Source organism: Otolemur garnettii, unplaced genomic scaffold (genome assembly GCF_000181295.1).
Source record: "Otolemur garnettii isolate 467f Iridium unplaced genomic scaffold, OtoGar3 scaffold00028, whole genome shotgun sequence".
Taxonomy (NCBI): Eukaryota; Metazoa; Chordata; class Mammalia; order Primates; family Galagidae; genus Otolemur; species Otolemur garnettii.
This window is the reverse complement of record NW_003852423.1, coordinates 11,621,446-11,634,949: the sequence shown is the minus strand read 5'-3', so window position 1 is coordinate 11,634,949 and position 13,504 is coordinate 11,621,446. Positions and strand designations below refer to the sequence as shown.

General features: G+C 42.7%; 1 protein-coding gene across 1 annotated transcript in view; it reads right to left on the bottom strand.

Moving 5' to 3' along the window:
- Positions 1-1,031: 1,031 nt before the first annotated feature.
- Positions 1,032-13,504, bottom strand: part of CHN2 (chimerin 2) — a 317,927-nt gene continuing 305,454 nt past the window's right edge. Inside the window, exons 10-13 of the mRNA XM_003788542.3 lie at positions 10,514-10,591; positions 8,210-8,347; positions 6,388-6,493; positions 1,032-2,841 (exon numbers count right to left, since the gene is read on the bottom strand). Coding sequence (XP_003788590.1) covers positions 2,670-2,841; positions 6,388-6,493; positions 8,210-8,347; positions 10,514-10,591 — 494 coding nt within the window. The 3' untranslated portion in view covers positions 1,032-2,669. The remainder of the gene's footprint in view (positions 2,842-6,387; positions 6,494-8,209; positions 8,348-10,513; positions 10,592-13,504) is intronic.

Genomic DNA, 13,504 nt, shown 5'->3' with positions numbered 1-13,504 from the left:
CTCACCCACTCTGCCCTGTCCCACCTCCCACAACTCTCATGGACCATTTAACAGTGGGTTTCTGCAAACAGTGCTGCTTCCTCTATAGTCTAACTCGCCAGAGTTATTCTAATAGCAGGAATTTCAAGCCAGCTAAGGAGAGCCACGTCAGGCTGCCAGATGGTGGGGAAGACAGGCCTGGGTGAGCAGCCTTAGGACTAAAGCAGGGTAGAGGGGATCAAGTGTTGGAATTACATTTGAGAAAAGGAGTCAAGTGAACCTCATTACCCTTTACAGAGCCCTGTTATAATAGCTCTCAGTTACTTGGACTTGGATTTAACCTTGGACACATCCTTTTCTTTTCATGCTTTTACCATCCCTGCCCCCTTGTTGTAGCCTTTCCCTTTCTAAGTCATCAACGCTTAAAAATATAATAATGAGAAATAACTATGACTAATTACCTTAGATTGTAAATTTAAGATGTGACAATCAGAATATTATTCTCGGTTTTTCAGAGGAGCAAACTTCCCAAGTTATAGGTGGCCAGTAATAAATAGGTAGACCTGAAATTTGAAGTTGGGGCTTTCTGCCTCCAATATTCTTGTCCTGCTATCCTGCAAGCAGCCTTGCAACTCTAGCTGGGCTAGAAAGTGAAGGGGGAGTATTAGAGTTTGAATCTTCTGGTTCTCTAGATACAGGTGTTCTCAAACTACGGCCCCCGGGCCATATGCAGCCCACCTAGAACATTTATCTGGCCAGCCGGGTGATTTTGCCACCACTGCCTGTTCTGCTTAGCAGCCGACTCATCCTGGGGCCCGCAGTCTGGCCCTCCAATGGTCTGAAGGACAGTGAACTGGCCCCCTGTATAAAAAGTTTGAGGACCCTGTGAGAAGGAAGTTTGTGGAGGAAGCAGGGACTCCCTAGGATGCTCCTGCTTTCTCATGGTGTCTCAGTAAGGAGAGAAAATCTTTCCCCCAAATCCAAGAACAGAGTTTTCAAGATTCCCCCCACCCCCACCCTTCTTTCCCCACACAACTTTCTTGCACATCCGTCACAAGGATAGACAGAAGAATTTAATAATACATGTAATGCTTTTCTTTCCATTTACACTATCATAAATTACAAAGTATTGTTCACTTCACAAAATAAAACCATTTCCAGATAATTTTTTGACAGTATCAAGAAGTACAGAAGCTACAACGAATAAATCTATACAGTTGGGAGGGAGGATCAGAGCAGAGACCAGGCCAAGCTGTTTTGACCCCCGTGTGCAGCGGAGTCCATCGGCATAGGCCTTGGGACCGTCCAGGACAGTGGTCACACTCTGCCCCTCCCGTCAGCTCCACTTGACACAGCCATTCTTTTATGGTCACTTCAAAACAAGACCAGTGAGCAATTGTGTGAATTATCTCAGACAATCAGGAAACGACATTGCAGTTGGATTTCAAAAAAAAAATCTAGATTTACAGTTTTGGATGTTTTAAATATTTCACTTATGTTACAAAATATAGAAATCTTGGTGTGAGAGCTCATGCTAAGATACGTATAATCAAGAGGATGGAACTGTAGTAAGAAAGTCATATTAAATTACTACCCATACAGAGCTACTTTGATTGAGGAATATTTGGTAAAAACCAACTTTATTCATTCTCACTTTTTAAAACAGGCTTGTTTACAAAACAAAAGTGAAAAAAAAAATTCGACAGTTCCGCAGATTTGCTGTTCACCAATACCGAAATGTGGCAAAAGTAACCTGCCAGTAACAGATGAAGTCAGAGGGCCTGGCTGAAAGGAAACGAGGAAAAGTGCTAACTTTTTACACAGCTCAGATACATCCAGTGTCCTTAAATCATTTTCTGTGAAGCCACCACATTCTGTGCTATGAATGATAGGGAGCAACGCCAGCCAATTACAAAAGCTACTTTGGGAAGTCACAAAATTATTATGAAAGCAAACCTGTGGATGTTTCAGACCATCCTATGATTGCTATAAACACACACCATACAAGAGCAGAATGACGGTGCTTAAGAGCAAGAACTATCAAAAGCAAGGATGCACGGGGCAGGTGAAACTTCATGGGAAAGCACTGCTGAGGACAGAGGTATGTCAAGATAATACTGCATTCATGGTCAACATTTTTAGGGCATCACAGCAAGAACGTGGGACAGGGCACACAGGGTAATAATCAATGCACTGCATTGAGTTCTATTTGCTAAAATAAAATAACATTCTTGCAAGTAAAATAAAAATACATTTTACAATATAGGTTTCATTTAACATTTAACAGATAAAATTGTCTTCTTTTTATAAGTGGAAAATGTATACCTGTATCAAGTACCTTTATGAATTAAGTTCTTGTTTGTTACTGATAAGACTGAACTTTTAAAGGTCTACGTTATTTTTTAATAAGTTAAAGAAAGATTTATTAATCACTCTTCCAGCAAAACAGACACACATACGAGGCACGGCAGAAGACCCAAGGTGAGGGGTTTTCCTCACCCTCACACTGGTCATTCTCGCGTGGAGAAGGCTCGTGTCTATGAGACACAGTACCTGACTCGGCAATCCACTGTGGTCCAGGAAATTCTGTCACTTGTTTGCAAAACAAATCAAGTGTATGAAATGTTTTATTCCTTTAGCTTTATCAACTTAGATGGGGCTGGGGCAATTCAGCTCATTTCCCTGATGGATTAAAACAAAACATCTTCATTTTCGATTAGGATCTGCACAATGAGCTTTTGGTACCGCATGTCGTGGAGGGTGGTCAGGGTGCTGTCCTCGGGGGGCCTCATCAAGGTGGGCCCAAACACGATCCCCAGATTTTCGGCATTCATTAAATTGTCCTTTTCATTCTTAGTAACCCTGTAACACACATATACACAGAGACATCATGTAGGCATACAGATGAATTTACATACTGATCCCATACTTAAGTCCCAAGAGCATCTCTGGTGTGGGAAATTTGGGGAGAAAATGAGAATCAGAATGGTGGAAAGGGATTTTCAAAGAGGTAATTTTCTGATTCTTTTTTTTTTTTTTTCAAATTGTTGACACTGCTTTCAGCCAGTAGATATAAATTACGTTATGCATTAATGAACACAATTTTTTAAATTAGAGAATTATTCCTCTTTACTAAACATATGTAGAACTATCCCATAAAGAATATTGGTTTGAAGGGGTGACAGATTATCAGCTGGCCCATGGTGCATGCATGGGCCTTACACGGAGTCTTTTCTTCCCCTGGTCAGTTCTTCCTGTTCTGCATACCAGAGAGTGGGGATCTGAGGGCAGATTCCTTGTCTGCTGGCAGGACTTCTGCCAGAGGAGAAAGGCTGCTGGTAGAATGGGTGGCCATGAATTTAGGAAGAGCCAGGCTGATATCATGGGACAGGCAGGAATGTGGCCAAATCGGAAGGCAGTTGGACATTATTTCTAGTTCCCACAGGATGAGGTCTGGAGTAGTAATTATTGTTGAATTAAAAATCATTATTTCAACATCCAGATAAGAATTGCAGGCTCAGTGCCTGTAGCTCAGAGGCTAGGGTGCCAGCTACATACACCAGAGCTGGCGGGTTTGAACCCAGCCAGGCCTGCCAAACAACAATGACAACTACAACCAAAAAAAAAGCAAGTTGTTGTAGTGGGCGCCTGTAGTCCCAGCTATTTGGGAGGCTGAGGCAAGAGAATTGCTTAAGCCCAAGAGTTGGAGGTTGCTGTGAGCTGTGATGTCACCATACTCTACAGAGGGGGACATAGTGAGAATCTGTCTAAAAAAAAAAGAATTGCAGAGCATCTAAGAATGAAATTCAAATTCCAAAGCTGGCTTCATACTTTTCTAGGAGAATAAAATGAAAATCTCCCTGATTTTTGCTTTCACAAATTTAGGTTTTAGAATATTCACAATAAATCTAAAGGGAGTAGGTTCTCCAGAGAGCAAAATATAATTAAAACGTGTTTAGGTTTTGCACAGAAGGCCATCCTTTTGGGCTTATTTCCTTAGAGCTCACTAGGACTAGCCATTTAGCATTATTCTAGGAAGGTCAACTCATCATCATTTTGCATCATTTTCACCCTACAAGGCTACAATGGGAGGAGAGTATATTCTTTACTATCAAAGTGCTCACTTCTCCCTATGAAGTCAGACACTGCACCTGACCAAACAAGATGACTAGAAAACCCGCCACAATGAAAATATGAAATGATGGCATTAAGATTCAGCTGGAAGATATCAACATTTTTTCTGATAGGGGCACTTTGCCTTCCAAACTGTAACAAGTGGCCATTGATCACAACGAAAGAAATGTTTTATAGCTAATGAAAAGCTGGGTATGACACTCACAGTTTATTACTTATCCAAAAATGACTTGTACTCTTAAATTCAATAAATTCATCAAAATGGGGATATTATGAGTGAAATGGCTCCATCTCGGTTCACTCTGAAACTGAGCCACAGTATTTGGGTGTTTTACAAGTCAGACACCCCCCCCATACCCAGTGTCAGTACAGCATTCTCAACTTGATTCCTTTCACTTATTATTTTTTTTATTATTAAATCATAGCTGTGTACATTAATACTGTCATGGGGTACGTGGCTGTTTTTATATACAATTTGAAATATTTTCATCAAACTGGTTAACATAGCCTTCATGTCATTTTCTTAGTTATTGTGTTAAGACATTTATATTCTACATTTAGAAAGATTCACATGTACCCTTATAAGATGAACCATAGGTGTGATCCCACCAATCACCCTTCCTCCACCCATCCTCCTCCCTCCCCTCCCCACCCTCTCCTCCCTTTCACTTATTGAGTAGAAAGTCAATGTTCCTTTTATCTAAGAATGGGCTGCTGCCATGTATCTAGAAAAAAAAAAATTCAAGGAGGCACATAGGTGTACCTTGATTCTTCCAATATGACAGGACCAACTCATTGACCTCATTAGACATGTACAGTGAAGGAAAAGAGATGTAGATTTAGGGAGAAGAGTCTCTAGAGTCCTATAGACATCCAAACATCTCCATCTGTCTCATATACTTCCACATGGACAGCGGGGAGTGTGGTGGGCCTCCTCTGCGATGGCCTCCAGTAACCCGGCCTCCTGGGTTTCATACCCTTATGGAATCCCTTCCCCTGAATATGGACTGAATCTAGTTACCTGCTTCTAACAAATATAAGATGGAACAGCAACAGGGCATCACTTCTGAAGTTAGGTTATAAAAAGACTGTTTTTCTTCTTGGGAGTTCTTGCTTACATGCTCTGAGGGAAGCCAGCTGCCATTTTGTGAACTGGTTATGGAAAGACTCAAATGGCAAAGAACTAAGGGTGGCCTCCAGCCAACAGATGGAAAGGAAATAAAGCCTTCAGTCCACCAGCCTTTTAGAAACTGAATCCTACCAACAATGACACCCCCACGTTCCCATCAAGCCTTCAGATGAGACTGCAGTTCACAGTATAGGCTTTGAAAGTGAAGCACCAGCTGAGCCACCCATAGCAACTTAGATAAGGTGATCAGATGTCCCACTTTTGGCAGGACAGTCCCAATTTTTAACAATTTGTCCTGTGTCCTGCGGTGTTTTAAAAAAGTCCCAATTTTTGGAAAGAATGCACGATAATCTAGGGAAGGGCGGGACAACGGGAAGGGAATATACGGTTTTCAGCTGCTGAAAAGGTTAATGTAACTCCATTTGGAAATGAAAAGGCTAATGTAAACTCCCTACTCCCCTCCTGGGCAAAGTTGCCCAGGTGGACTGGTGCCCTACTCCTTTGAGCCCCAGGTGCCATCCTATACATAATTTTTTAAAAATGTATTAAATTTGTAAATTGTACTTATGTTGAAATTAAAAAAATATTACAATACTATTTTTGCATTCTATGAAAATTTTTGTTGCTCCATATAGACCAAATTTTTAATCCTTGCCTCACCCCCAATCAATGGTGTCCACTTTACCAATGTTAAAATCTGGTCACCTTAAACTTAGAGACAGAGAACTCACATTAGATTAGGCTGGGAATGTGTTCTCCTGGGGACAGGAAAGCAGAGGGGTCTGGAACTGGGGCAAGCAGCAGAAGAACAGAACGCAGAAGGCAGGGATACAGACACAGAGGTGGTGTAGACAAAAGGTGAAGACAGAGCATGGGCTCTGATCAGCCTGCCTGGGTTTCATTCCTGGCTTTACCTCTTCGAATCAGCTATTTAACCCTGCTAAGCTTCAGAGTCTCATGTGTAACCCAAGGCCTCTGACAATGTGCGTCTCTTGGGATGATACAAGAACCACACCCAGAGCAGGTGTTGGCACAGAGGGAGGGCTTCAGCACTGCTGTCAGGGCTGGGAAGCATACTGATGCTTTTCCCAATGCACTGATGGGTTCAGAGTAGATCTAGGTTTACGGACAAAGTATTAGCTTACTTTTTGAGGTGGATCATCAGGTATCTGAGGGTCTCATAGTGGGCAGGAGGCAGCAGCAGCAACACTTCATGGACTGCTTCCAGCCTCTCATCTGGATTGGAGATTTCTGTGAAGTTCACACATCCAGATATTAGTGCTCAGTTAAGACATTAAACTTTTCAGAGAAGTAACAAATTTTGTCTTAGCCTCAAATGTGTATGTGGGGCGGGAAGGGGGGTTTCTAATAAATTCATGCAATTTCAGGTACTACTGCACTTAAACTGATCAATTGGTTCCTGCCCTGCCTTATTCCAGAAAGGAGTGAGCTGAACACCACATGCTAACTGGATGTTCATATTGTGGGCATCCGGAGGCTGGACAATGTCCTCACCCTCTAGGAATGTGCAGTCCACTGGAATGCCTACAGTCTGGTGGTATGTGCACAAACTGTGCTTGCCCTTTCTGAGCACTGGATTTGCTGGCAAGCTGGCTAACATAGCTTTAATTTGAACTGTACCACATGTGGTCGGTAGTGTTCCCTAGAAGTTGACTAATGTTGTTCCCTAGCAGTCTTCTACAACCAAGTGCACGTTGCAATGCAGGGGCACTGGCAGATGAGCCGGCCAGCTCAGCCTGCACCTGTGGAACTTCTCACCTAGGTGAGGGTATGATTAACCCTGGGCACAGCCTGGGTCAGGAAGAGGAGACTAGGCCCATTAACAATGAGAGGGAGAATATGTATTTCTGGTTTAAGGGTCTCTGATAGGTACTGGCAGCTACTCAAAGAAATTCCTCCTGCTAGTCTTCCTGGGAGGGAGGATACCCAGCTGCTATCTTTTCTGCTTAGGACTACTGGGACCTGAGAATGAATGGTCTTACCAAGGACAGGGCCACAGCTCACATGGAAAGTGCATCTCCCTCTAATCCCAGCCTGCCCTTGTGTTTCCCGTCAGGCATCTCATGACTATACTTAATAGCACATACCTAAACTTTTCTACTTTTAAAGATTAACCAACAACAGCAACCACAACTAAAACTCAAAACACAAGGAAACTTCCTCAAAGTGGGCTTGATTTCTATCTATATCCTATATCTCAGCATCTCAATCTCCCCTTCCTCACTGTTGCCTATTCCTGGGCAAAGTGTAGCCCTCCCCCCTTCCCCTTTCACCCTGCTCCTCTCTCCTGCCAGCACAGATACAGGGCTGCACACGGAACAACCAGCCATTGGCTGAGGGAAGGTGAATGCTGACTTTCCACTCCTGGACCTGTGAGTTTGTTCTCTAAGCCTTGCATTCCTGAAAAATGGAATTCTACTATTTGCCTCATGGAGGACATGGCAGATTAAGCTGGAAGACATTGGTGAAGGGCCCTGGCATAGCACTTGGAATGGCATATTCTTGGCCTCCTATTAATTTTGAACGATAGCAGTAGGTAAAACTTGGGTGTAACTTTAATTGATTAGCAATGAGATTCTGCCTAGTGGATAAAAGTAGTTAACCTACATGGTCTTCATTGAAGAAAATATGATTTTTTTGCTACAGAAATATTCATATTTACAGCAGCATACGCCTGAGTGTGCTTGTTCCCAGCATTCAAGGAATGATGGGGACAGAGACAGAACTGACATCCTGCTTCAGCCAGGTACAGTTGGCCGGGCATGGGTTCAACTCAGCTGATGAACTATGCCTGGTTTCCTATTAACTGTACTATTGTGCCCTCACTTGGCAAATAATAAGTTCACATGCAATAATTTCAAGAGTTCTAAGTTTTAGTTTCCTTCAAGTCAAAGGCATTGTGCTTAAAATTTTGGCACAAATAAAAAATGAATTCTAAATACTTACTTGCTGCTTCTATAAATTTGGAATAGGTATCATATGTGATGAGGGGGATGGGTAAGTCTCTGAAATACAGTTTAAGGGCTCCAGTGATGATGTTTATGTCTGGATAAATGTTGGCAGATATATCTGCCTTCTCGCCATCTGAAAAACAAACAATAACCCAAGACCTAATTAGGATCTTATTGCACCAAGTTAAGGCCTGCACAGAAAGGAAAAAAGAAATAAAACAATGACTGCTTCCTCAGCTAATTTTTTTGGCTTCTATTAATACTGAAGTGTAGGAGGTAACAGAAAGGAGTTTGGTAACTGTGAGGTAGGGTTCAAGGGTAAGAGCAGGCAGAAGGGTAAAGAAATAGACTTAACACAGTTCTGTGGGTCCTAGCCCCTGGTGATTTGCTAAGCAGAAATTTACCAGAGTAATTTATTCGTATTACAGACACAAAAGTTCATAACAGAATGACAATCTAATTTGAAATATCAATAAAAAGACATCAAGAAACTCTTTAACACATCTCCACCCGTATTCTTTGGGCTTTGATGCAGAGGCCATATTTACAAAATAATTGTTGATTATCTCCAGTTCTTATTACTTCTTTCAGGCTCCCTGAAGTGTTTTTATTTTGATTTGACCTGCCTTTTCCCACCCCAAGGACTTCAACCTGGGAAACTTGCCTTGTGTACAGTGGTGTTATACTGCTTACCATCGCTAATGATAGGTCCCAAGACAGTTGATGTTTTGCTTTACCCTTAGTAAATATCAGTCCAGTTTGTCACAGGTTATGAGAAATTTTTGGATTTAAAAAGTGTTCATTACATAGGGGTTATTAAAATCTTTTGTATAGAGAATTGATTAAAAGAACAAATGCCTCAGCCAATTTGGTTCTGAAGATAAAATAAGCTGCAGATGCACAGGAAACAGTAAAGGCACAGCAGGTACGTCATATTGACCCCAAACAATTGGCAAACATTTACTGAGAATCTACGGCGCACTGTTATGCCCGAGCAAATTCAAGAAGAAAAGAGATACCCTCTTCCAACAGTTCTAGTTAGAGTGACGGTCAGACACGCAACTCAACAATTACGAGGAGATGGGAAGATTACTATGCTAAAGAAGCGTGAAGAACATGGAGGGAGGATGTGGGAAAAGGAAACGGAGCTCTTGGGTCAGCTTGGGGCAGTCAGGAAGGCTTCTTGAAAGAGGAAAGACTTGAGTTGACCCCTGGGTAACAGGTGTTTGCCAGGCAGAGATGTGAACACATTCCAGATGGACAGACAACGTGAGCCAAGATGCTTCCTCATGACAGCAAATAAGGTCTGTTTCAAGGTTGCTGGGGTAATCGGTGTCACAGGGAAGAGGAGCGACAGCTGAACTGGACAGAGAGGAGGGCTGCGTTGTTGAAGACCTTGTATACCATGCTGCAAAGTGGAAGCTCTGTCCATGGGCTAAGAGTCCCATCTCTTGACTGGCTGTGCCAGAATTGTTGTATTGTTTATTAGAAATACAGAATTCTGGGCTTATCTAGTTTTCTGAGTGAGTTCTGTATTTGAAACAAGATCTTCTTTGCTGGGTATAGTGGTTCACACCTATAATTCCAGTAGTCTGGGTAGCTGAGGTAGGTGGATTGCCTGAACTCAAGAGTTGGAGACCAGCCTGAGCAAGGGTGAGACCCCATCTTTACTAAAAATAGAAAAACTAGCTAGTTATTGTGTCAGGAACCTATGGTCCTAGCTACTTGGGAGGCTGAGGCAAGGGGATTGTTTGAACCAAAGAGTTTGGGTTGCTATGAGCTATAATGACACCACAGCACTCTAACCAGGATGACAGAGTGAGACAGAGTCTCAGACAAACAAACAAAATCCTCATGTTGGCTATGTCTGCCCCAGGCTAGAACATATATGCCACCATCATAAAGAACAAAAGAAATTACTTCCTAAAATTCCACTGGCTTCCCCTCCTTCTATGCTGGGGCTACCCTCCCTTCCCTGTGCTCCTTCTTTGGAGCTGAGGGAAGAACCGTCTATGGGATCCCGAGGTCGGCACACAGAAGGGTACTTGGTGCCATGTGGAGCTGGCTGCCCAGCCAAATAGTATTTTAAACTCCCCTGGGGGTGGCAACTTGACCGTGGCTTCTAAGGAAACACCTTCCCCAGAGAGGCAGAACTCTGTGGTTTTCAAGCCATTGTTACACAGGTTCCTGAGGAATGACTCTCAGTAGTTCTGAAACTCCGCTCTCACTATAAATAAAACCTGGTTTCAAAAGAGAGATGCTAAGTTTGTCAGATGGCATTCAAGAAGCGCAGGCTTACCTCTGTCAAATGCCATTTTGACATCTTCAATGTGTTCGGTGAACCCAGAGACTCTGTAAAGGCCTTCTGATTTTAATCCTGTTAGGGAGACAGACAGACACACTAACTTTAGTTTCTTGAAATATCTCAAAAAATAGACTCGAATTCGCATCTGTACTATATGCTATCAGGACAGGAACAAATACAGTCAGTGATCTGATGTATCACACACTGTTGCATCAGAACTTGGACTTGCCAGTCTCAGTTTCCATGCAAATCTGTTTTCATTTGCTTGTATGGCAGTGGGGATCTCAGTGGAAATCTTGTCTTCTTTTTGCCTGGCTTTGCAAAGTGAACTGATATTCAAGATTCTCATCAACCAGTCCTGTACTTCTTTTGTTTATCAGGCAAAATACACTTTTGTGGAAAGCAACTCAGTTCTTTCCCTTGTATCATCTTAATCTGTGTACTATACTACATGCAGCACTGTGCTAGGGACATGCACACATGTGTGTCTTATGCCTATTATTCTGATTTTATTGGAAAAATCCAAATTTTATATCTTTTCTTATTTACCCATAAGAAAATATGTTAACTGTTCAATTAAGTATGATTGATATAATTGTTATACTTTCAGACAAGTGATTACACAAACAGGTAAATAAAATCTTTACTTACACGTGAAATTTACTAGGTATAGAATATAAATGTCTTTAAGACAATAACTAAGAAAATGCCGTGAAGGCTATGTTAACCAGTTTGATGAAAGCATTTCAGATTGTGTATAAAACTAGCACATTGTACCCCATGATTGCATTAATGTACACAGCTATGATTTAATTAAAAAAGAAAAAAAATCTTATTTCTTGTCTCTGAAAATTGGATCCCTGTATTTTTAGGCTAAGAAAAAGATTTAGTTTCTGTTCCCCAAGCTTACTGATTTGTTAAGATATGTCTTAAAACCTAGTGAGGTCCTAAAAGTATCGAAAGGGATAGGAGACCAGATTTCAGACCCTGTCTGTCACAAACTAGCTGCTATCAAAACTCTAGCTACGGCAAAAATAAGCAAGCAAACAGCTTCTGCTGTGGTTGCAGTATACCTCCAAGCTGTTGATAAATAACACATGCTCCTGCTTTTTCACTTGGGCAGTTATGGAATGTGTACTACCTGCCATGTATAAGGGTCTTCATTAAGTCTGCATCAGAGACAAGTACATGGAGTATATGGTATAAATCATAAATACCGCCCAGACCCCTTTCCTATGACCATGACAGATACCCCTAGTTGATCTCAGCTCTTTCCCCACTGAACCCTCCTCGGTTTCACAATTCATCTCAGTACCAGTTGTTCAGATTGCCACTAGTGATCAACTGAACTTGGCACATGAGATGGAAACAAAATTATGGTGCACGTGCACACAGCTCAGTACAGTTGGAAGAGGGGCAAGGACACAGTAGTTTATGTGAGTGCACTGCCTGCTGTGGTAACCCTGCTTGTTGCTAGATGAATCAAGGTTCTGGTTGATTCAGCTTCTGGCTTGTAGACGGCAACCTTCTCTCATGAGTCATCACGTGGCCTTTCCTTGGTGTATGTGGAGCGTGACAGAGTAAGCTTGCTCTCTGGTGTCTCTTCCCAAAAGACATGAGTTACATAGATTAATACCCTGCCCTTAGGATCTCATTTAACCTTAATTACTCCTTCAAAGACCCCACCTCCAAATACAGCCACACTAGGTTAGGGCTTCAACATACAGATTTGGTAGGGATAAGAGGAAGAAAAATCATTTGGTCCTTAATTCACTGAGTCACTTTCAAAGCAATTCAGGTTTTCAAGGAACACAGAAAATCAGTGCTTTATAGTCTATGCTAAACTATGTTTGTGGTTTACAGCTGTGGTCCCCAAACCCTAGGCTGCGGCCTGGTACCTGTTAGGAGTCAGGTGCAGAGCTCTGCCTCCTCCGCCTACCCTCCCAACCCAGGTCCAAGGAAAAACTGTCCTCTATGGAAAAACTGCCTTTCAGAAAACTTAGGAACTGGATGCACAGTAGGAGATGAAGCCTGCTTCCCATCCCTGTGGGAAAAATTGTCTTCCATGAAACTGGTCTCAAAAATGTTGGGAACTGGCTCGGCGCCTGTGGCTCAAGCGGCTAAGGCGCCAGCCACATACACCTAAGGTGGCAGGTTCAAATCCCCAGCCCCAGCCCGCCAAACAACAATGATGGCTGCAACCAAAAAATGGCCAGGCATTGTGGTGGGCGCCTGTGGTCCCAGCTACTTGGGAGGCTGAGGCAGGAGACTTGCCCAGGAGTTGGAGATTGCTGTGAGCGTGATGCCATGGCACTCTACCCAGGGGGATAGCTTGAGGCTCTGTCTCAAAAAAAAAAATGTTGGGAACTGCTGGTTTAGAGTAAAATTAAATGGGGGTAATTTTCCCGACTCTAGCCCATACTTTACTTAGCAATGAATCATCTTGTATTATATTGAGATGCTTTTTTGAGAAGCTAATCAATCCTTCAGCACACCCCCAGAGTGAGTTCAGTATGCCCCTGGGTGAGGGGCTATCTACAACTTGAACTTTACCTTGAAAGCAAGAACAATGTAACCTAAAAATTTGTACCCTCACATTAATTTGAAATAAAATAAAGTGAAGCTAATCTTGAAGGACATCATGAAGGATGGGTTGGAGCTTGTCAGAGCCACCGAGACCGCCAGCTATCCTTCTAATATTTGTCTTCCATTCCTCTATGGTAATGGAAACTTTGATTTTTAGATCAGCATCCATTGCAGCAGCCATTAATCTCTGGCCAAGTGGTGTGTCCAGCTTCTGGGGTGTGGCCCAAAGGGAAATAACCCGCCCCTTTCCCCTCCTGTTGGCTGCAGTATAGGTGAGATGCTGGCAGCCAACATGGGCCCTGCAGACGGGGCAGCACTTGAGCACCACAGGGCACAGCTGCAGGGTCTGCATTCCTGCTGTACAGGTCTACTGCACTGACTTACTTCTGGGCACCTGGA